Raw genomic sequence first — 21,875 nt, 5'->3', positions numbered from 1 at the left:
AAGAAACATATAGACACCAAGGGGGAAAAGTAGCGGGGGGCGAGATTGGGATTGACATGTATACACTAATATGTATAAAATGGGCAAATAATAAGAACCTGCTGTATAAAAAAATTAATTTAATTTAATTTTTTTTTTTAAAAGCAGAAAAAAAAAAAAAAAGAATCCACCTGCCAATGCAGGGGACACAGTTTCAATCCCTGGTCCGGGAAGATCCCACATGCCGCAGAGCAACTAAGCCCGTGCACCGCAGCTACTGAGCCCACATGCCACAACTACTGAAGCCCACGCACATAGAGCCCATGCTCTGCCACTAAGAGAAGCCCCCGCTCATCTCAACTAGAGAAAGCCCGCATGCAGCAACGAAGACCCAATGCAACCAAAAATTAATTAATTTTTTAAAAAAGTGTTTCTTTCTAAAAAAAAAAAAAAACATGCAATGGAAGTTCCCTTGATAACTCCAAGCAGCTTAAGAAGACCCAGCAAATCTACAGCTGTTCTGTCTGAAAGCACACGGCCAGGACCTGGCTAAGAGTAAGGGCTAAATAAGTGACAGCTGTCATACTTAATGATGACGATAATATCTAAAGGAGAGTCTTTTGACAAAACCCATCCAGTCCCCTTGTCACTTGTCCCCTTTTGTGCTCCTCATCTCCTGTCGCTCCATTTCATCCTCTAAAATGTTCTTGTGAGTATGAAGAAAGGGGATAGTTTCTCCAACAGACCTGAGGATCCTGAGAAAATCAAAGGACTAAAAAGAACGAAGAGAGGGGAGAGGGAGGAGGACTCACCACATTTGGAATTAGGGGCCCTTTGTCTCTCACCGGCTGAGCTGGAGTCTCCAAGCTGGGAACATCCCTCTGCCTGTTCAGGGAGATGAGACCTCAGGCAGGAACATCAGGAAGGACTCCGGAGGTGGGCCTGGGAAAAGTTCATCTTTTATTCTAATGCCTGAAGCCCTCAGCCAGGGGCTCCATCTGCCCGACAGACTCCCTTCCAGCTGTTCCTATACACCAACAAGCCACGCCCTGCCTGTCTGCCCCGATAAAGGAACAGAGCAAAGAGGAAGCTCCCTAAAAGCAGAGAAGCCTCCCAGTGCTGCCGGGCTAAGGGACTTCTGCGCCTCAGCTCCTTCTCCAGTCCAAGCCAACTGCATAGTGATTGCTTTTGATACATTTTGATCCTATCACACCCTTTCTTAAAAGCTTGTTCCTCTTTACTTTCCAAATCAGAGTAAAACTGAAGATTGGTTTCAAAGACACCCACCAATTAGCCACCTTCTTTAACTCACTACCTTTATCTCCAACTGCACCCTGACATGTGCTTTCTGATAAACAAACTTGCTGACTGTCCCCCAATATGTGATAAACCCTTTCCCGCCTATCTTGCTTTCAGAATATCCATAATTTTATATGCATAATATCCATAAGTATTTCCTTAACCATGCATTATATACTTTTATGTATTTTTGAACTTTATAAAGATGGAGCACGTTGTACATAATTCCCTGTGATTTCCTTTTTTCACTCAACATTAGTTTCTGAGTCTAGCTGACACCTATGGTAGCTCACACCATGTCCCCGCAGCCCACTCAATTTCGGAGTAGCTGAGACTTGAAGGCAAGCTGCTAGTATGCCACCTCGCAGGCCACAGCAGCTCTTCGCTTATCTGACTGGGGCTCTTTACAAAGCTTGAGAAAGCTGTTCAGCCTGTGTGTAACCCAGGAGTTCAGGAGAGTTATTGCCCCAGGGGATCGATCAATGGGGCTTGGGGCAGGGGGTGGGAGGATGGAAGTAAGTGGAAAATGGTCCAGTCCCCACATCTTCAGAGGGACAATTCTGAGCTGTATTCCACACAATTCCTCAGGGAGTTCTCAGCCGGAATGAGCACAGTGGCCCACTGTCATCAATAGCTCAATAATGCACATCTTATTGGTTTGTGTTCCTCTTCTTTTTTTTTTTATAAATTTATTTATTTATTTAATTTAATTTATTTAGTTTTGATTGCGTTGGGTCTTCGTTGCTGTGCGCAGGCTTTCTCTAGTTGCGGCGAGCGGGGGCTACTCTTTGTTGCTGTTCGTGGGCTTCTCATTGCGGTGGCTTCTCTTGTTGCGGAGCACAGTCTCTAGGTGCACACGGGCTTCAGTAGTTGTGGCACGTGGGCTCAGTAGTTGTGGCTCACGGGCTCTAGAGTGCAGACTTAGTAGTTGTGGCGCACGGGCTTAGTTGCTCCGCAGCATGTGGGATCTTCCCAGACCAGGGCTCAAACCCGTGTCCCCTGCATTGGCAGGCAGATTCTTAACCACTGTGCCACCAGGGAAGTCCCTTTCCTCAGTTTCTTCTCACTCGCTACTTCTGATTCCTGGGATCACCTCCTAAATAAACTCTTGCACTGAAGAATTTGTCTTACACCCTACTTTGGGTGGAGTACAAATTAAGACACTGAAATCTGTCCGTATTGATTGATAGAACTCTGGGACGTTCATCCACCACTGTGAGGTAGATCATTGTATGAATATACCAAAAATTTGTCCATTCCCTCATTGATAAAAGTGAGGGTTGTTTCTGGGCTTTTGCTTTTACAAACAGTGCTGCTATGCACATTCTTTTTTTTTTTTTTTTAATTTATTTGGTTGCGCCGGATCTTAGTTGCGGCAGGCGGGCTCCTTAGTTGCAGCACGTTGGCTCCTTAGTTGTGGCATGCGAACTCTTAGTTGCAACATGCATGTGGGATCTAGTTCCCTGACCAGGGATTGAAACCCTGCATTGACATCGCAGTCTTATCCACTGCGCCACCAGGGAAGTCCCCATGAACTTCATTCTTATCTGAAAGTATAACCAACAGACAAACTATTGTTATTCAGACTTGGGTATTTGGCAGGTGTTTTCTCTAAAATGGACAAAGGGCACCTGTCACTTGAAGGAAAACAACTGACAGTATTTGTTGCCAAAGTGATTTGATATTTTGGTTGGAAATTAGCAGTTTTATCTGCTACTGTGAGCTTGATAGTTCCCCAGTAAAGGAAGATTTTTCTGATGAGATTGGTAGTGACATTAGTGAATGTGAGTTTTTTATGTTATACAATGAAATGTGTCAACATTTGAAATATCTGCACAGTGAACCAATAAATTCTAAATGACTAATACATGTCTTGACAAGTATGCATAAGTAAAAGAGCCACCAATATGCAAAACAATCTGGTGGATTTTACTGGAACAGAGTATAAAAAGTTCATTGGTGTATTATATATTTGAAAGTTGCTAAAAGAGTAGATCTTAAATGTTCTCAGCACAAAAAAGAAATGGTAATTATGTGACGTGATGGTGGTGGTAGCTACCATTATTATGGTAATCAGTTTGCAATCTATAAGTGTATCAAATCAATGGATTGTATACCTCAAACTTACACAATGTTATATGTCAATTATATCTCAATAAAGATGGGCAGGGAAAGAAAGGAAAAGTTCACTGGTATGGTTTTGGATTCCATGCTGCATTAACCTTTAAGCAACTACCACTTGTCAAGTTTCTTCTTGCATCAAAAAAAACTATCCACAATTATCTGAGGTGATTGAAATGCTCCTTTTCCAGGGAAGCCTCCTACACTGTTGGGGGAATGTAAGTTGGTGCAGCCACTAGGGAAAGCTGTATGGAGGGTCCTTAAAAAACTAAAAATAGAGTTGCCATATGATCCAGCAATCCCACTCCTGGGCATATAACCAGAGAAAACTATAATTTGAAAAGATATATGCACTTCAGTGTTCATAGCAGCACTATTTACAATAGCCAAGATATGGAAGCAACGTAAATGTCCATCAGCAGATGAATGGATAAAGAAGATGTGGTATATATATATATATATATATATATATACACAATGGAATATTACTCAACAATAAAAAAGAATGAAATAATGCTATTTGCAGCAACATGGATGGACATACTAGACAGCATGGATTGTCATAATGAGTGAAGTAAGTCTGACAGAGAAATATCATGTGATATCGCTTATATGCAGAATCTAAAAAAAAATTATACAAATGAATGTATTTACAAAACAGAAATGGACTCACAGACTTAGAGAATGAACTTATGGTTACCACAGGGGGAAGGGTAGAGAGAAGGGATAGTTAGGGAGTTTGGGATTGACATGTACAAGCTGCTATATTTAAAAAGGATAACCAGGGACTTCCCTGGTGGCGCAGTGGTTAAGAATCTGCCTGCCAATGCAGGGGACATGGGTTCGATCCCTGATCTGGGAAGATCCCACATGCCACAGAGCAACTAAGCCCGTGCACCACAACTACTGAGCCTGTGCTCTAGAGCCCCCGAGCCACAACTACTGAGCCCGCGTGCCCATGCACCTACAGCCCATGCTCCACAACAAAAGAAGCCACGCAATAAGAAGCCCACGCACTGCAGCAAAGAGTACCTGCCGCTTGCCACAACTAGAGAAAGCCCACATGCAGCAACAAAGACCCCACGCAGCCAAAAATGATTTACATTAATTAATTAATTAATTTTTTAAAAAAAGTTTTCCTTACACCCTTGATTGTTGGTAAATTGTCTTGTACAATGTCCTACATTATGGATTTGGCCAGTTGCATTCTTGCGGTAACATTTAATTTATTTCTCTATCCCTCAGATTTCTGAAACTGGAAAGCTACAGGTTTGATTAGATTCAGGTCCACTTCTGAGCTGCATGACCTGGATGAGAGCCTTAACCTTTCTGTCCCAGTTTCCTTACTAGTAAATTTTTTTTTCTGGTTGCCCCATGTGGCATGCAGGATCTTAGTTCCCTGACCAGGTGTGGAACCCGTGCCCCCTGCAATGGAAACTCAGAGCCCTAACCACTGGACCACCAAGGAATTCTCCTTACTAGTAAATTTTTTTTACACTTTTCTTGATTTTTTCAGGAAAATTGACTTTTTAGAATTTTATCATAGTCTCATACACCAGAACAATAAATAAACCACTGTTTTAAAGGTTATATTCCAGTTATGTTTATTATTAAGTATAGGCTCTATTCCCTGTGCTGTACAATATATCCTGTAGCTTATTTATTTTATACACAGTAGTTTCTACCTTTTTGGTAAATTGAGGATAAGAATGGTAACTCACTCATTGGGTGTAAGGATTAAATTAGTTAAAACATGTTAAGACTCCACACTCACAGTGCAGGGGGCCCAGGTTCGATCCCTAGTCAGGGAACTAGATCCCACACGCCACAACTAAGAGCTTGCATGCCGCAACTAAAAGATCCCGCATGCCGCAACTAAGACCCGACACAGCCAAGTAAATAAATACATACATACATACATAAAAATGTAACCACTAAAAAATCTCTTATAAAGTTAGAATAAACAAAACCAAGGGATGGAAAATGAGAGAAAAATGATGAAAAAAAACAAGGGAATCTAACAGAGAGGAAATTTCCCAGAATTGAAGACTGTATGTTTCCTGATTGAAAGGGACCCCTGAGTACCTAGAGCAATGAATGAAAAAGCCTTACATTATTATTACTTATCATGATGAAGGTTCGAAACATCAAGGATAAAGGAAAAATATATGTCCTAAAAGCTTCCAGAAACAAGTGAACAAGCAAAAATTACATAAGAAGTAAAGGAAATCAGAATAAATCAGACTTCTCAAGAGTCTAGCCACATGAGAAGCTAGATAACAGTGGATTCTGAGGGAAAATGATTTCCAACCTGGAACTCTGTACCCCCCCAAACTGTCAATCAAGTGTGAGAGCAAAATAAAGCCACTTTTAGACAAATAGGGTTTCAAAAATGTACCTCCCATGAACTTATTCTGGGGAAATTACTGGAGAATGAGCTCCTCCAAAATGAGAGAATAAGCCTCAAATAGGAATATCCAGGAGACAGGGGATTTGGCACAGGAGAGGAGATGCAAGTCCCCAGAATGTGGTTATGGGAAGTCTCAGGACAACAGTTGGATAGCAAAGCCAAGACGACAGCTTGGAGCAAGAGGAGGATAGGCCTAAGGAAGAATGTCTCTAAGGGAAAAAAAAAAAAAGTTGAAAAGTATCGGATTCATGTGACCAGACAGACATTTTATAGTCCCGATGGAAAGTTTATGGAATAATTAACAGTAGATGCATAGATAATTACACAAATGAAAAAAATAGCCAATTTTTGACTCCAGGAAAAAAAGAGTTGTAGAGTTGTTTAGAGTTGTTTAATAAAGTGAATGTAATCTTAGTATGATATACACTGTAAAAATATTCTTTTTTACTCTTAGGAATAGTTATATTCATGTAAACACTGACTCAATCAACCAGGGAATTTTGTAGACTGGCCAAGAGTCTGTTGATGGTCGAGAGAGAGAGAAAGAGAGATCATAAACTCATGGAGGAAGAACAGAGAGGGGACTTTCACTCCCTCCTGGCTCCAGCCTTCACCTTCCTGATGAAGAATCCCAAACCAGTATCTACACACCTGTGATTTTCTGCAGCCCTATACTTACTGGACAACTCTTCTTGCTTATTACCACCTGTTAAGTGTAAACTAGCTCTCTCTATCTCTGTCTCTCTGTCTCTGTCTCTCTTTGTCTCTCTCTCTCTCACACACACACACACTCACACACCTCTGACTTATCCTCTTCCTCATCCTTTCCCAAGCCAACTCATCATACCTTCACTTTTATCAGTGGCTCCACTCTTTTTCCAATCTTCGAGTTTGGCTTTTCCACTACTTAATACCCTATATCCAGTCTGTTTCTGTTGGCTTTGTAAAGCCTTCCAAAGTCCCTGCCCTGTCTCCAGCTGTAATCTAATCCAGAGCTTATATGAACTTTATAAAGTGTACAATGTGACAAAAATGTAAAAGAAAGTATAAATCTTGCTAAAGTTTAAATGTTCATTGTAGAAATTTTGGAAAAGCACAAAGAAGATAAAAATAATCTCCATTCTTAATTTCAATTTGTAATTTGGTGTGTTTCCATCCAGCCTCTTTTTCATGTGTATATTATAATCTTTTCTGAAACAATAAAACAAATATTGTGACTATGTTGTATATGCCTCTTTGTAACTTTTTCATTTACTAAAATAAAAACATTCTATTACATAAAAAATTCTTCTATGTCATTTTAATGGCTGCATAGAATCCCATTATAGCTATCCTATAATTTATTTAATTGACCCCATTTATAAATATTTTCGTTGTTTTGGTTTTTTACTCTTAGGAATAGCACAGTCTCTGATTATTTAGCTAGGATAACTTAAAACTGTAGTTGCTGAGTCAAAGTTGTGCTTATTTTTTTTTTTAATGTGGTTAAAAAAAACCCCACATAGGCCTTCCCTGGTGGCTCAGTGGTTGAGAGTCCGCCTGCCGATGCAGGGGACACAGGTTCATGCCCCAATCCGGGAGGGTCCCTCATGCCGCAGAGCAGCTGGGCCGTGAGCCGTGGCCGCTGAGCCTGCGCGTCCAGAGCATGTGCTCCGCAATGGGAGAGGCCACAACAGTGGGAGGCCCGTGTACAGCAAAAAAAAAAAAAGTCACATAACATAAAATTTACCATCTTAAGCTTTAAACAAAAATTTTAATGGAAGTATAATTGATGTACAATATTAAATGTTATAGGTGTAAAATATAGTGATTCACAATTTATAAAGGTTATATTCCATTTATAGTTACTACAAAATACTGACTATATTCCCTGTGTTGTACAATACATCCTTGTAGCTTATTTATAGTTTGTACCTCTTAATCCCTTACCCCTATCTCGCCCCTCCCCACTTCCCTCTCTCCACTGGTTACCACTAGTTTGTTCCCTGTTTTGTGAGTCTGTTCCTTTTTTGTTATAGTCACTACGCTAGTTTGTTTTATTTGTTAGATTCCACATATAAGTGATGTTATACAGTATTTGTCTTTCTCTGACTTATTTCACTTAGTATAATACCCTCCAAGTCCATCCATATTGCTGCAAATGGCAAAATTTCATTCCTTTTTATGGCTGTGTAATAGTACATTGTATATATATATAACACATCTTGTTTAACCATTCATTTGTTGATGGACACTTAGGTTGCTTCCATGTCTTGGCAATTGTAAATAATGACACTATGAACATTGGGGTGCGTGTATCTTTTTGAATTAGAGTTTTTGTTTTCTTCAGATATATACCCAGGAGTGGAATTGCTGGGTCATATGGTAGTTCTATTTTCAGTTTTTTGAGAAAACTCCATATTGTTTTCCACAGTGGCTGCACCAATTTACATTTCCACCAACAGTGTACAAGGGTTCCCTTTTCTCCACATCCTCACCAACATTTTTTATTTGTGTCTTTTTTTTTTTTTTTTTTTGCGGTACATGGGCCTCTCACTGCTGTGGCCTCTCCCACTACAAGCACAGGCTCCGGACGCACAGGCTCAGCGGCCATGGCTCACGGGCCTAGCCACTCCACGGCATGTGGGATCTTCCTGGACTGGGGCACGAATCCATGTCCCCTGCATCGGCATGCGGACTCTCAAACACTGCGCCACCAGGGAAGCCCTATTTGTGTCTTTTTGATGATAGCCATTCTGACAGGTATGAGATATCTCATTGTGGTTTTAATTTGCATTTCTCTGATGATTAATGATGTTGATGTTTCATGTGCCTGTTGGCCATCTGTATGTCTTCTCTGGAAAAATGTCTATTCAGGTCTTCTACCCATTTTTTTGACTGGGTTGTTTGGTTTTTTGATATTGAGTGTATGAACTGCTTATATATTTTGGATATTAACACTTTATTGAACATATCATTTGAAAATATTCTCTCCCATTCAGTTGATGGTTTCCTTTGCTGTTCAAAGCTTTTAAGTTTAATTATTTTCCATTTGTTTGTTGTTGCTTTTATTTCCTTTGCTTTAGGAGACAGATCCAAAAAACTAGTGCTACAATTTATGTCAAAGATGTTATGCCTATGTTTTCTTCCAGGAGTTTTATTGTTTCTGGTTTACATTTAGGTCTTTAATCCATTTTGAGTTTATTTTTGTATATGGCATTGGAGAATATTCTAATTTCATTGTTTTACATGAAGCTGTCCAGTTTTCCCAGCACCACTTATTGAAGACACTGTCTTTTCTCCATTGTGTATTCTTGCCTCCTTTGTTGTAGATTAATTGACCATAAGTGCATGAGTTTATTTCTGGGCTCTGTATACTCTTTCATTGATCTATGTGTCTGTTTTTGTGCCAGTACCATACTGTTTTGATTACTGCAGCTTTGTAGTATAGTCTGAAGTCAGGGAGCATGATTCCTCCTGCTCTGTTCTTCTTTCTCAACGTTGTTTTAGCTATTTGGGCTCTTTTTTGTTTCCATACAAATATTAAAATTATTTGTTCTAGTTCTGTGGAAAATGCCCTTAGTAGTGATAGGGATTGCACTGAATTTGTGGATTGCCTTTGGTAGTATGGTCATTTTAACAATATTAATTCTTCCAATCCATGAACAACATGGTACATCTTTCCAATGGTTTGTGTCTTATTTCTTTCATCAGTGTCTTATAGTTTTCCAGTACAGGTCTTTTACATCCTTAGGTAGGTTTACCATCTTAATTATTTTTAAGTGTGCAGTATAGTGGTATTAACTATTTGCATATTGTTGTGCAGCTGATCTCTAGGACTTTTTCATCTTGCAAAACTGAAACTCTATATCCATTGAACAATTCCCTTTTCCCCTCCCCCCAGCCCCTGGCAATCACCATTCTACTAAGAGTTTGACTACTTTAGATATCTCATAGAAATGGAATAATGCAGTATTTGTCTTTTTGTGGGGTTGTGTTCATTTTCAAGGCTTTTGAAATGCAGTGCTAAACTGGCTTCCCAAAAGGTTGTGATAATTTACACTTTGACTGAAAATATGAGTGTCCATCTAGGCTACACTTTCGCTGTTGCTTAGAATCCATCCTTTGTTTCAATTCTTGCCCAATCCTTAGAGGAACAAAAGGAGTGGGCTTGAACATGTTTTCTTTTGGATAGGCCATTGTCCTATCCTAAATCCTAGCTGAAATACTTGCTAGGGCACTTACTAGCTGTGTGACCTTGGACAAGTCAGAAACTCTCTGTGCCTCTGTTCCCTTATTTGTAAAATGGGGACAATAATAATATATTATTATATATTCACATTATTATACGTACTTACTATGAGGAATACATGAGTTAATAAATGTGAAGCTCTATATAAGACCAGAAGAGAGGTAGTTATTATTGTCATTGTCATTATTAGACTGTACAAGATTTCTGCTGTCAAAGTACTTATCTACCATTTTGTCCAATCCTTGATAATCTAATAAATGAAAAATGATAGCCAGCTATTTCAATTTGTAAAATTATTGTAAATAGTTATAAAATTGTAATTTTAAAATTATCGATTATCAGTGAACTTGAACATTTCTCTTTGTTTATATTGGCTATTTATACTTCCATCACGATTTCCCTTTTCAAAGCACTGTGGCAAAGAGGAGTTCACTTGATCTTCCTAACAAACTTCTGAATCAAGAAGGCGGCAATCGGGCGATTGGGATTGACATGTATACACTGATGTGTATAAAATTGATGACTAATAAGAACCTACTGTATAAAAAAAAGTGATCAAATGTATTCTATTGGAAAGAAGCAAAAATAGACCATGTTTACTGTCTAAATTATATAATAATAATTAAAAAAAAAAAGAAGGCAGCAATCATCATCCCTACTTTCCGAATTGAAAACTGAGGCTCAGAGAGTTACAATTCTAGTCCCAGGTTTCAGATCTCACCTTGCAAAGCCTAGCGTCTGTCCCAGAAAGTATTCCCGGGAAAAGCTTTTGTTACTGGTACCCACCATCCCCTGCCCCAGCTCCAGCTCCTGCCCCAGCTCCAGCTCCAGCTCCAGCTCCAGAACCGGCACCGATGCGGGGCGCCCAGACACGCTCTCTGCGCACGCGCGGCCCTTCCTGTGGGCGGGGCCTCGGAGCGCCGGCCCGCCCCCCACCTCCCGGCCCCGCCCAATCCGAGGCGCGGCAGGCTCGTACTGCAGGCTGGGAGGTAGGGGAAGGCTGGGGTTCCCCCTTGGGCCCTTGTCCGAGTCCCGAGACCCGGGAGGGAAGGCCCCGACTCCCGAACGCCGCCCGCCTCCAGCCGCCGTTTTGCACCGGGAGTGGGCGGCGGCGGCGGGAGGGGAGCTCTCCTGGGGCCGGGCTTGGGCCCGGGCGGGGCCGTGGCGGAGGGCGGGCCCTTCGGGCCGAGCGGGCCGTAACCTTCTGGGAGGGCAGAGGTGGGAAAGCCCTGGTCCGGAGGATGGCGGCCGCGCGAGCCTTAAGCTCCCCGCCAACCCGCTTCGAGACTTCGGCCGGTCGGTTCTTCTGGGCCGCGGTGTCCTCGTAATTCTGGCAGTCCCACACTGGATGCAGCGCGCTACAGTGTAGGAAACCGTTCACAGGGCTCTTCGCATTTCGTGCTCACACGGCAGCTCGTGGGAGGGGGCCAGGGGATGGACCGTTGTCCCATTGTGCAGACGGAGAAAACTAAAGCTCAGAGTGGGGAAGAGATTTGCCTAGAGACACCCAGCGAGGTGGTGGCAGTGGGACTCAGGTCTTACTCCTCCAATGCAGCGCCCTTTCCCCCGGGCCCCTCTGCCTCCCCTGCCAAAGGAAGGGGCTGAGGTAGGGCATTAGTGAATGGAAGTTCGTTCGTTCCTTCTTTTTTGTTTTTAGATCCGCCTTCTCCTGTACCATCCAGGTCAGAGCTGACTAAGAAGTATACAGAAGCCAAGTCATGGATCCACCTGCACGTAAAGAAAAATCCAAAGTTAAAGAGGCTGTCAGCAGAGTTGAGAAGGCCAAGCAGAAATCAGCCCAGCAGGAGCTGAAGCAAAGACAGAGAGCAGAGGTGAGAGTAAGGAGGGCCTGTATACCTGTAGTCTGCTGGAGATGATGCCAGTATAGAGAGATACAGAGAGGAGAGCTGTGACGGGGAGCCCTACCCGCCTCCAGCCAATCCAGCCAAAACAGGTGTTCTCCCAGGTTTCCAGAGGAGATCACTGAGGTTCACATGGTGAGGTGGCAGCCCAGAGTCACATGCCAAGTGTCAGAACCTCGACCAGTACCAGATAGTCTCCAGATGACTCCTGGCACAGAGCTTTTGTGGTAGGACCTGAGGGAAGGAAGAAAGGAAAAAGAGAAGGGACATGTAAGGGAGGGGTCCTGTAAGGGAGTGAGAGAGAGCAAGTGTCACACACTCTAGTACAAATGTCCTGGATTTGGCCTGGAGAGTTGCTCCTCCTAATTGGGAAGTAGAGGCCCAAGCTCTACACCCAACACTGTGTTCCTTTGTTCAGTCTGCACTTAAAAATCAACCTGACTGTTTACATGAATATTTTATTTGAGCATTTAATATCAGGAAAAAGCTTACTGCAGTCTTCCCTCTTTCTATTTCTTTGCTTGTTTCTTTTTTTTTTTTAGAAATTTAAAAATACAGAAAAGCTGAATATTATAACAAACACCTGGGTACTCAGCACCCCAGATTGGTAGTGTTTAACATTTTGTCATATTTGCCTGGAGTATTTTTAAAATAAGATAAATAGGGCTTCCCTGGTGGCGCGGTGGTTGAAAGTCCACCTTCCGATGCAGGGGACACGGGTTCGAGCCCCGGTCCGGGAAGATCCCACATGCCGCGGAGCGGCTGGGCCCGTGAGCCATGGCCGCTGGGCCTGTGCGTCCTGAGCCTGTGCTCCACAGTGGGAGAGGCCACAACAGTGAGAGGCCCGCGTACCACAAAAAAAAAATAATAATAAGATAAATAAAAATTACATAAAAATTTGAAGTCCCGTTTCTGCATTTCCTTTTCCCCTCCCTATGGGCAACCACTATTTTTTTTTATACTTTTACACTCAAATATTAGTAGATATTTTTGAACAATATAAAATGTTCTTTTGTGTTTTAAAATCTTACATTAAACTAATTCCACGTGTTTTATTTTGCATTTTGTTTATGTTTTTTAGAACTATTCATGTTAATGTAAGAATCTAGTTTATTTCTCATCACTGCTAATAGTAGTCTAGTTTATGAATCCACTTTAGTATATTTACCCCGTCTTCCGGTAACGGATGTTTAAATAATTTATAGGGGTTTTTTTTTTGCTGTTACAACCAATGCTGTAGTGAAAAACTTTTAGATGTCTCCTTGGGCACCTGTGCTGGAATTTCTGAAGGGCATATATAACTAGAAGTAGAATTATTGGGTACATTTTCAAGTTTACTAGACGTTGCCAAATTGTTTTCAGAGAGACTGTACAAGTTTGCACCTGCATTAGCAGTGTGAGAGAGTTCTCACTCCTCACTTCTTTTCCAGTGCTTAATAGTGTCAGACTTTAAATTTTTGTTAATCTGATCCATTCACTCACAATATTGAACTGCTGCTACATGCCAGGCCCTGTTGTAGGAACAGAGGAGTCCCTGCCTTTGTGGAGCGTGCATTCAGTGGGGGAGGCTGACATAAACATCATAAGTAAACTTAATAGTGTGTTTGAAATGAATCCATAAACTGAAATCTGCCTTTGGATTAAGGCAGACGGTCTGAGAGCTGTGCACCCGGGTTCTAACAGATTGTGCCCCTCTTTCCTTCACCTCCCCATCTTCACCTGGACACAGGCCCCCAGACGGTTTTACTGCTCAGCGCTTTGGTGAAAGTTGGAGGGCCGCTGTAAGAAACAGCCCCAGGAAACTGTCCTTTGTGCGCACTGCAGCGATAATGTTGCTGAGGCCATTGTTCATGTGTTTACTGACACCCTGCCGGTGAGGTTCCACAGGTTACACTTACTTGTCTGACTTCAAACCCCAACTGCTCCATAAATTCCAGTTCTTCCCGAGTCACCTTGGAAAAGATACTTAACCTCTCTGAACCTCAGCTCTTCAGTTCCTTTTTGGTAAAATGAGGATGATAACATCAATTACACAAGATTGTTGTAAGGAATAGAAATGTTGTCTGTAAAGCACGTAGGACAGTGCCTGGTCCAGAGAAAGCACTCAAAAATGGCAGTGATTGATTGTTATCAGGAGTCACTGTGTTTTCATTGTGCGGACTTGAAGTTGAATTGTGCCGATTTGCCAAGATGTCATACCGGACTCGCACTGTCGTTGCAGCTGGCACTTGTTGAGCTCCTCAGATGTGTCAGGCACATGCATCACCACATGTAATCCTCACACCAGGGTATATTATTGTTGCTCCCACTCTGACCTTTGTAAATCCTTCCTGGAATAAGGGAGATACAACATACATGACCTTGTGAGGTAGAAAGTATTATCCTCATTTCAAGTGAAGTGTTGTGACCAGAATTCCTAGGTAGTAAGGGATTGAGGGGCAGGACTGCCATCTAAACAGGTCTCTGGACTTTCTCCCCTGCTCCCTGCTTTGCCCCACAGTTGCCTTGCTGTTTTGTCTGTGTGGCCTGGAATGCAGTTTCCTAAGATAGGAATGTGACAAGAGCCCTTGTGGGGAGGCGGAGACACAGTTTCCCTTCAGTTCTGTATAGATGCCACATTCCAGAGAGTGAGATGAGAAGGAGAGATGAGAGGGCTGAATAGGAACAGAGGCCCATTTGGCAGTTGAAGCAGCATTTGGCACTATTGGTGATCCTCTCCTTGAAAGTCTCATTCATTGGCTTGGACCCTTGACCCATTTTGAGTCTCTTCTTTCTCTGCTTAATGAATTACTTAATATATTCTTAATACATAATACTTAATACTTATGATACTTAATATATTAAGTATATTCATACTTAATATATTCTTAATTATATAATACATATAAATAATATATATAAAATGTGTTTGTGCACTTAAAGTAGATGAATAAAACAAACACCCAACTACAGAAATAGAACACGACCAGTAACTTAGAAGCTCTTCAGGCCTCACTCTGGTCATGTCCCCAGCCTTCTCACTAGCAGTACCCTCGGTCCTTAATTTCATGCTAATCACTCCCTTGCTGTTCTGTATTAATTTACTATTTCTGTGCATACCCCTAAATAATATTTTATAGCATAACACTATACTGTCTAGTTTTGCATGTTTCTGAACTTTATATGTGTTACCATATTCTGTGACTGATTCTCTTCACTCAGCATCTTTTTTTTTTTTTAACCATGCAGATTTATTTATTTATTTGTTTGTTTTATGGTAAAACATACATAAAACTTGACCATTTTAACTATCAGTATTATGCTTTTTGAGAATCATTTGTGTTGTTGTTTGAGACTATTTTCATCACTGTGTGGAATTCCGTTTTACTTAAAGATTATAGAATTTTTTTTTTAATGTATTTTTGGCTGCGTTGGGTCTTCGTTGCTGTGTGCGGGCTTTCTCTAGTTGCGGCGAGTGGGGGCTGCTCTTCGTTGCTGTGCGCGGGCTTCTCACCTGCGGTGGCTTCTCTTGTTGCGGAGCACAGGCTCTAGGTGCACGGGCTTCCGTAGTTGTGGCACATGGGCTCAGTAGTTGTGGCTCGTGGGCTCTAGAGCACAGGCTCAGTAGTTGTGGTGCACGGGCTTAGTTGCTCCACGGAATGTGGGATCTTCCCTGACCAGGGCTCGAACCTGTGTCGCCTGCATTGGCAGGCGGATTCTTAACCACTACGCCACCAGGGAAGTCCCAAGATTATAGAATGTTATCAAAATTTTTTAAAATTGGGAAAAAAAAGATTGTAGGATTATTCAAGCTTTCTATTTAGTCAGTTTTGATCATTTAAGTTTTCAAACTTATTGACACAAAGTTCATAAGTTTTGTTTTAACCTCCATTATGTCAGTAATTATGGCTTCTTTTAAATTCTAATAATGTTTGTTTGTGCCTTCTCCCTTCTTATCTTGACCTGTCTTGTCAGAGGTTTGCAGGGTTTTCTTTAGTATTTTCAGAGAACCATCTTGCAGTTTTGGTGATCCTCTCTACTGTACATTTTGTTGCTTTTTCATTAATTTCTGCTCTTATTTTGTATTTTCTATTTGTCTCACTTCTCAGGTTTTTTCCCCTTCTTTTTGATTACTCAAGTTTTATTCCCTACACACAAACACCGTCCTTCTTTTTTTTCTTCTATACAAATGTGGAAGCTTTATGTTGTTTCTCATTCCTTGGTGGATTAATTGATTACTGCAGGGTGAGCAATAAGGTAGACAACCTGCCTTTCACCTTAGAATGCCTCTCACAGTTTTCTTTCCACCCCACTGCCTGCCCTGGGTCATGTTCCTACTACCTTCTCCTGGACTGTTGTAATAGGTGTCTCCTAACGCCTATAATCTCTCCTCCCCAACTCCATCCCTCACATGGTCTCTAGTTTTCTTTCTCAAAGCACAGATATAATCAAGTTGCTTCCCTGCACACTTCTCTCTCCAGAGTCAACCCGATAAAGTCCAGATTCCTTGGCATGACATTTAAGGCCCCAACATACTTTTCTTGCTTTCTCCAGCTCCCCAAACCCCATTCCATGATATCTTCCATATTAGCATACATGAAGTTTCCAGAACTAATGGTGTACTTTTCCATTATATTTATTTAATCATAATATCCACTCCCCCATCACCTGTGTCCTTTCCCCAGTCTCTACCTGTTCAAATCCTACCGATCCTTTAAAGGCCTGATCAGTCACCTGCCTCACTGCTTCTTACCTGATTCCCCAGTGGAGTTACTGTCTACCTCTCCTGCCCCTGCGTTACCAATGCAGTTCTGACATTTTCAAATGACACAGCCTCTTGTGTCTGAAGATACACTAAGCATTTGCCTCCATTGCTAACATGTCTTTTCTCCCGTGCAGATCTATGCCCTCAACAGAGTCATGACAGAACTGGAGCAGCAGCAGTTTGATGAGTTCTGTAAACAGATGCAGCCTCCTGGAGAGTGAGCTACCCCTGCGTTCACACTCGATGGGACCCTGGAGCCTTTGTTTGTGTGTTACCAGTCTTAAGCTGAGATGGCCCATTTGGAGCCTTACACAACTGGACAAGAAGACATTTGTGTTATTCCTAAAACAATAAATCGGAACTTCCTATATCTAACTTACTTCACTAGTTCCTCCGATCTGAATTGGCCCATTGCTTGCTGAAGAGACTTGTTCTATTCTTCCAAGACAATAGATTCTTTTTTTTTTTTAACTTTTTCTATTTTTTGAAAAAAAATCAGTGTTTCTCGTGAAACTGTAAATCTCCAAAACTACAAATAAAATACTAATAAGATGTTTGTTTGCTCATACTTTAGGGTCAGGGTGCCTAGCCATAGAAGGTGGAGTCCAAAAGAACGTACTAGGCAGGCAAAGTTGAGGTGAGCAGAGGGGACCCTTTCTCCTTCAGGAGGAGAGTGGAGAGGAGAGGAGAGAGAGAACATGGCTGCTTCCAGATTTCATTCTTCCTGGGCCTAAAGCTCTGCGGACCCTACAGACCCTACGTTTTTAGCCACACAGGTATAAATATGTGGCCTCTGCTCCCAGATGAGTCACAACTCAGGTTTAGAGGCTTGAAGCTAGGATTCCTGTCACCCTATGAATGTGGACAGCTAGTGGCAGGCTTGCACCAGCAGGGGGAGGGGAGTGAGGCGCTTTTGGTTTTTCATTTTAGTTTTTGTTTTTTCATTTTTCATTTTCACCTTTCACTTTATCAGGCCTAGAAGCAGAACACATATGGAAATGAGACAGATCGCTCAGCGAGGGCACAAGAGCCAACACTGCCACCTCCATTACTCTCCACACTGGAAATACCTGTATTTTTCCCTAGTGGTGCTGGGAATATCTCCAGCAATTCCCATCTCCTTTGTCTCCCTGCTGCTCTGAAGTCACTGAGAATTCTGTTCCCATTGCTGTGTTTGTTTTAGGAATAAACTGCGGAGTTAAGGAGCTTGCTATCCCTGTGGAGAATGTGTTTTGAGAGCCTAAGTTATAGTCAAGGATTACCTCTACATAGATTATCCCCATAAGTAGTAATTAGGTTCTATAGGATCCTACTGAATTTGGGTTGAATGCAGATTTTTCAGTTTTGTGTTTTGGAGAAATGGGGGTTTGGAGTAAGCTGTCATCATAAACCTAAGGAAATGATGTATTAGTATGCTAGAAAGAGCAGTTTTTGGAGTCAGATGACTTGAGGTCAAGTGCCATTTTTACTGCATTGGATAAGTTATTGACCTCTCCAAGCCTCACTCTTCTCCCATCTGTGTATTGGAATAATATTTTCTTCTTCTCAAGATCATTCATTGAGAAATAAGTAAGATAATGTATGTAATAACTACTCAGTAAATATTACTTCCCAACTACCTACTTCATGGGATATGTTTCAAATTTCAAATAACCAATTAATATATGATCATTGGTTGGAAAAATTCTGATTCTTAGTTGGGAACTGCTTGTATTAACATGTCGCAGTCCTGGATATAGTTCATCCTAGAGAAGTTTTCTAGTATTGCAAACTGTAGGTGGTTGTAAACTCAATTGAATAAATTGTGACCAGCTTTTCTTTTTAATGAAATAGAACAGATTGTAAAATATCACATGTGGTAAGGATATTGTTTCATGAAGCTTTTGTTTCAGCTTTCAGTTTTTCACCATTGAGTATAATGTTAGCTGTGGGTTTGTCATATATGCACTTTAATATATCAAGGTACATTTCCTTCCATACCCACTTTATTGAGAGTTTGTCATAAATGGGTGTTGAATCTTGTCAAATGCTTTTTCTGCATCTATTGAGATGATCATATGGTTTTCATACTTCATTTTGTTAATGTGGTGTAGCACATTGATTGCTTTGTGGAAGTTGAACCATCCTGGCATCCCTGGGATAAATCCCACTTGATCATGGTGTATGATCCTTAATGTATTGCTGTATTTGGTTTGCCAATATTTTGTTGAGGATTTTTGCATCTATGTTCAGTAGTGACACTGGTCTGTAATTTTCTTTTTTTGCGTTTTCTTTGTCTGGTTTTGGTATTAGGGTGATGTGGGCCTTGTAAAATAGTTAGGAAGCGTTCCCTCCTTTTCAACTATTTTTTGGAATAGTTTGAGAAGGACAGGTATTAATTCTTCTTTGAGTGTTTTGTAGAATTCACCTGTGAAGCCATCTGGCCCTGGAATTTTGTTTTGGGGGAGGTTTTTGATTACTGTTTCAGTCTCTGCACCAGTGATCGATCTATTCAGATTTTTTGTTTCTTCATGATTCACTCTTGGAAGACTATATGATTCTAAGAATTTATCCATTCTTTCTAGGTTGTCCAATTTGTTGATGTATAGCTGATCATGATATTCTCTTCTAATCCTTTGTACTTCTGTGGTATCTGTTGTTATTTCTCCTCTTTCATTTCTGAGTTTATTTATCATTACCTTCTCTCTTTTTTTCTTAGTGAGTCTAGCTAATAGTTTGTCAGTTTTGTTTATCTTTCAGAGAACCAGCTCTTAGTTTCATTGATCTATTGTCTTTTCAGTCTCTATTTCATTTATTTCTGCTCTGATCTTTAATATTTCCTTTCTTCAGCAGACTTTGGGCTTCATTTGTTCTTCTTTTTCTAGTTCCTTCAGGTGTAAGGTTAGAGTGTTTGAGATTTTTCTTGTTTCTTGAGCTAGGCCTGTATTACTATAAACTTCCCTCTTAGTACCACTTTTGGTGCATCTCGTAGGTTTTGGTATGTCAAAATTTCACTTTCATTTGTCTTCAGATAATTTTTATTTTTCCTTTGATTTCTTTGTTGACCCAATAGTTGTTCAGTATCATGTTGTTCAGTCTCCACATATCTGTGATTTTTTTTCCCACCTTTCTTCTTGTAGTTGATTTCTAGTTTCATACCATTGTTATCAGAAAAGATGCTTGAGAAGTAGGTTTTTTAAGTCTTGGCCTTGCCACTTGTTCCTAAGATCTGTTATATGTTAGAATATTTTATTTTATTTATTTATTTAATTTTATAACATGTTCTATTTTAGTTCTACTTTTTATTTTGATTCCTGACTAAGGAAGTAAAGACATTGAATGGTTAGCATTAGCATCCTGAGACCCCAGAGCCAGAGTAGAAGTGTAGCCTTACTTTCATATAGGTAGAAGGAAGCACATGTCCCTCTGTTAAGTCAAGAGGCTCTTAGCTGACCTATAACTATCCTCATATTGCTAACCTAAACTTTTTTTTGAGGCAATGTAGTATGATTATTATTGTTATAAACAAAGTACAATTTATACAATCAAATATGTATTTTCCCATTCAAAGCAATCCTCTTGGAAGTCTACATATTTATTTTAGCTCTGCTGCTCTGGCTCAAAATGGACATGGAAATCCTCTTTCAGAATTGCATCATTTTCCTTTGAATGTAGTTCAAGTTTTAGATATAGCCAAAAATCATTTGAGGCCAAATCTGATAGCTAGTGTGGTTTTGGTTTAAGAAGAGGACATCATTGGCTAATACTGAATATCAGGTTTTTGGACTAAATTTGGTTGGTTCAGAGTAAAATAAGTATTTTTTGAGTACCTGCTATGTCCAGGCACTGTGCTAGGTGCTGGTCTCTAAGAACTTATGTGAAGACATTTCGTGACCTGGAGTTCCTAAAATATTTTGATGAAGGATAGCATCAGTGAAATGAGGGTTCAGCATTGAAGGACATCACACTAAAATGTCTGAGCCCATGTATATTTGTAAGATTCTTACTACATTATAGTAACCTTGTATATAACTCACTAGAATGCACAACCAAATCAATTCATCAACAAAGTAAATGTTTTTGAGTGTGGGGCACTGTGGCAGGCAGCAGAAATATGAAAATGTAAACTGAAGGAGCTTAAAATCTAGTGGGAAACAGACATACTCATCTAACCATGAAAAAAATACAAATGATATAACAGATACAAACAGAAAGCCGTGGAGAAGAGGAGGGCGCTGTCTGTTCCTTTAGAGTCAAATCATAGCAATGTGGACTTCATTGGACTTTTATTTTTCATTTAATTTTAGATTTAATGCATATTTGCCATATACTTTGTTCTGCAAACTTCAAGAAGTTAGACCCGGGCTTCCCTGGTGGCGCAGTGGTTGGGAGTCCGCCTGCCGATGCAGGGGACGCGGGTTCGTGCCCCGGTCCGGGAAGATCCCACATGCCGTGGAGCGGCTGAGCCCATGAGCCATGGCTGCTGAGCCTGCGCGTCCAGAGCCTGTGCTCCACAACGGGAGAGGCCACAACAGTGAGAGGCCCGCGTACCGTGCAAAAAAAAAAAAAAAGAAAAAAAAAAAGAAGTTAGATCCCAGGTAAAGGTGCTCTGGTGCCCTAGTTGAGGAAGGGGCGGAACTAGCCAATAATCTGGTCCACCACCTGGAGATGGAAAGTCCAGAGGCAGTACTGGGGGCGTGGCTTTCAGCAGGCCTGAGTTCTTTGTGAGGTGCCACTTTAGGGCTCCATACAATTTTATTTCTATTCAATTTGGATTTTAGAATATGAAGTGCCCTTTGAATATCTAGAGTTTAGTATTTCAGAGCTTAGGAAAAGAACACATAATGAGATCCTGGAGACCAGATGATGCCCTCAAGATGCCAATGTGTCTAATCTCTAAACAAAGCAAAAGGCAGAAGCTTTGATTGTGGAAATATGGAATTTTAAGTTACAAAATCCTACACACAAATTGGGCAATGTGATTGTCCTGCTATCAGCTCCGCTCTACAGAGCCAGAGTCTGTAAATTTAAGAAACGCGTTAGTAAGCCCCACCTCACCACTGGAGTAATTACATTCAGGCAGGACCAAGGTGGAGGCTATACCAACTCTGAAGGGTTTCACTCATTTCCAAGGGACTAACCTGAGTGCACAGTTTCACCCAGCTGGTAACAGGGATGGGACTCAAGCCTAGCCCAAATTTATCTTGGAAAAAAATTCTGTTCTGTATGACATAAACAACTCTTGTCCCC

The 21,875-nt window shown here is 41.0% G+C and overlaps 1 protein-coding gene across 2 annotated transcripts; it reads left to right on the top strand.

Annotated features, from left to right (window-relative positions):
- Positions 1-11,316: 11,316 nt before the first annotated feature.
- SVBP (small vasohibin binding protein) lies at positions 11,317-16,945 on the top strand. Of its 2 annotated transcripts, XM_079696737.1 has the most exons (3): positions 11,317-11,405; positions 11,698-11,872; positions 16,781-16,945. In XM_079696737.1, the coding sequence occupies exons 2-3, from the start codon at positions 11,759-11,761 to the stop codon at positions 16,865-16,867; spliced, it is 201 nt and encodes a 66-aa protein (XP_079552863.1). In that variant the 5' UTR covers positions 11,317-11,405; positions 11,698-11,758; the 3' UTR covers positions 16,868-16,945. The 2 variants fall into 2 exon arrangements, with proteins under 2 accessions (XP_079552863.1, XP_079552862.1); XM_079696736.1 differs by lacking the exon at positions 11,317-11,405 and having other exon boundaries at positions 11,616-11,872.
- The last annotated feature ends 4,930 nt before the right edge of the window (positions 16,946-21,875 follow it).

This window comes from Hyperoodon ampullatus, assembly GCF_949752795.1.
Source record: "Hyperoodon ampullatus genome assembly, chromosome: 2".
Taxonomy (NCBI): domain Eukaryota; kingdom Metazoa; phylum Chordata; class Mammalia; order Artiodactyla; family Ziphiidae; genus Hyperoodon; species Hyperoodon ampullatus.
The sequence above is the reverse complement of the archived record's forward strand: the minus strand, read 5'-3'. Positions and strand labels throughout refer to the sequence as shown.

Bases quoted from the DNA above. Each gene is read 5' to 3' on its own strand.
- SVBP (XM_079696737.1), top strand. From the start codon at position 11,759: ATGGATCCACCTGCACGTAAAGAAAAATCCAAAGTTAAAGAGGCTGTC. The intron at 11,873-16,780 runs GTGAGAGTAAGG...TCTCCCGTGCAG, and splicing joins AGCAAAGACAGAGAGCAGAG to ATCTATGCCCTCAACAGAGT.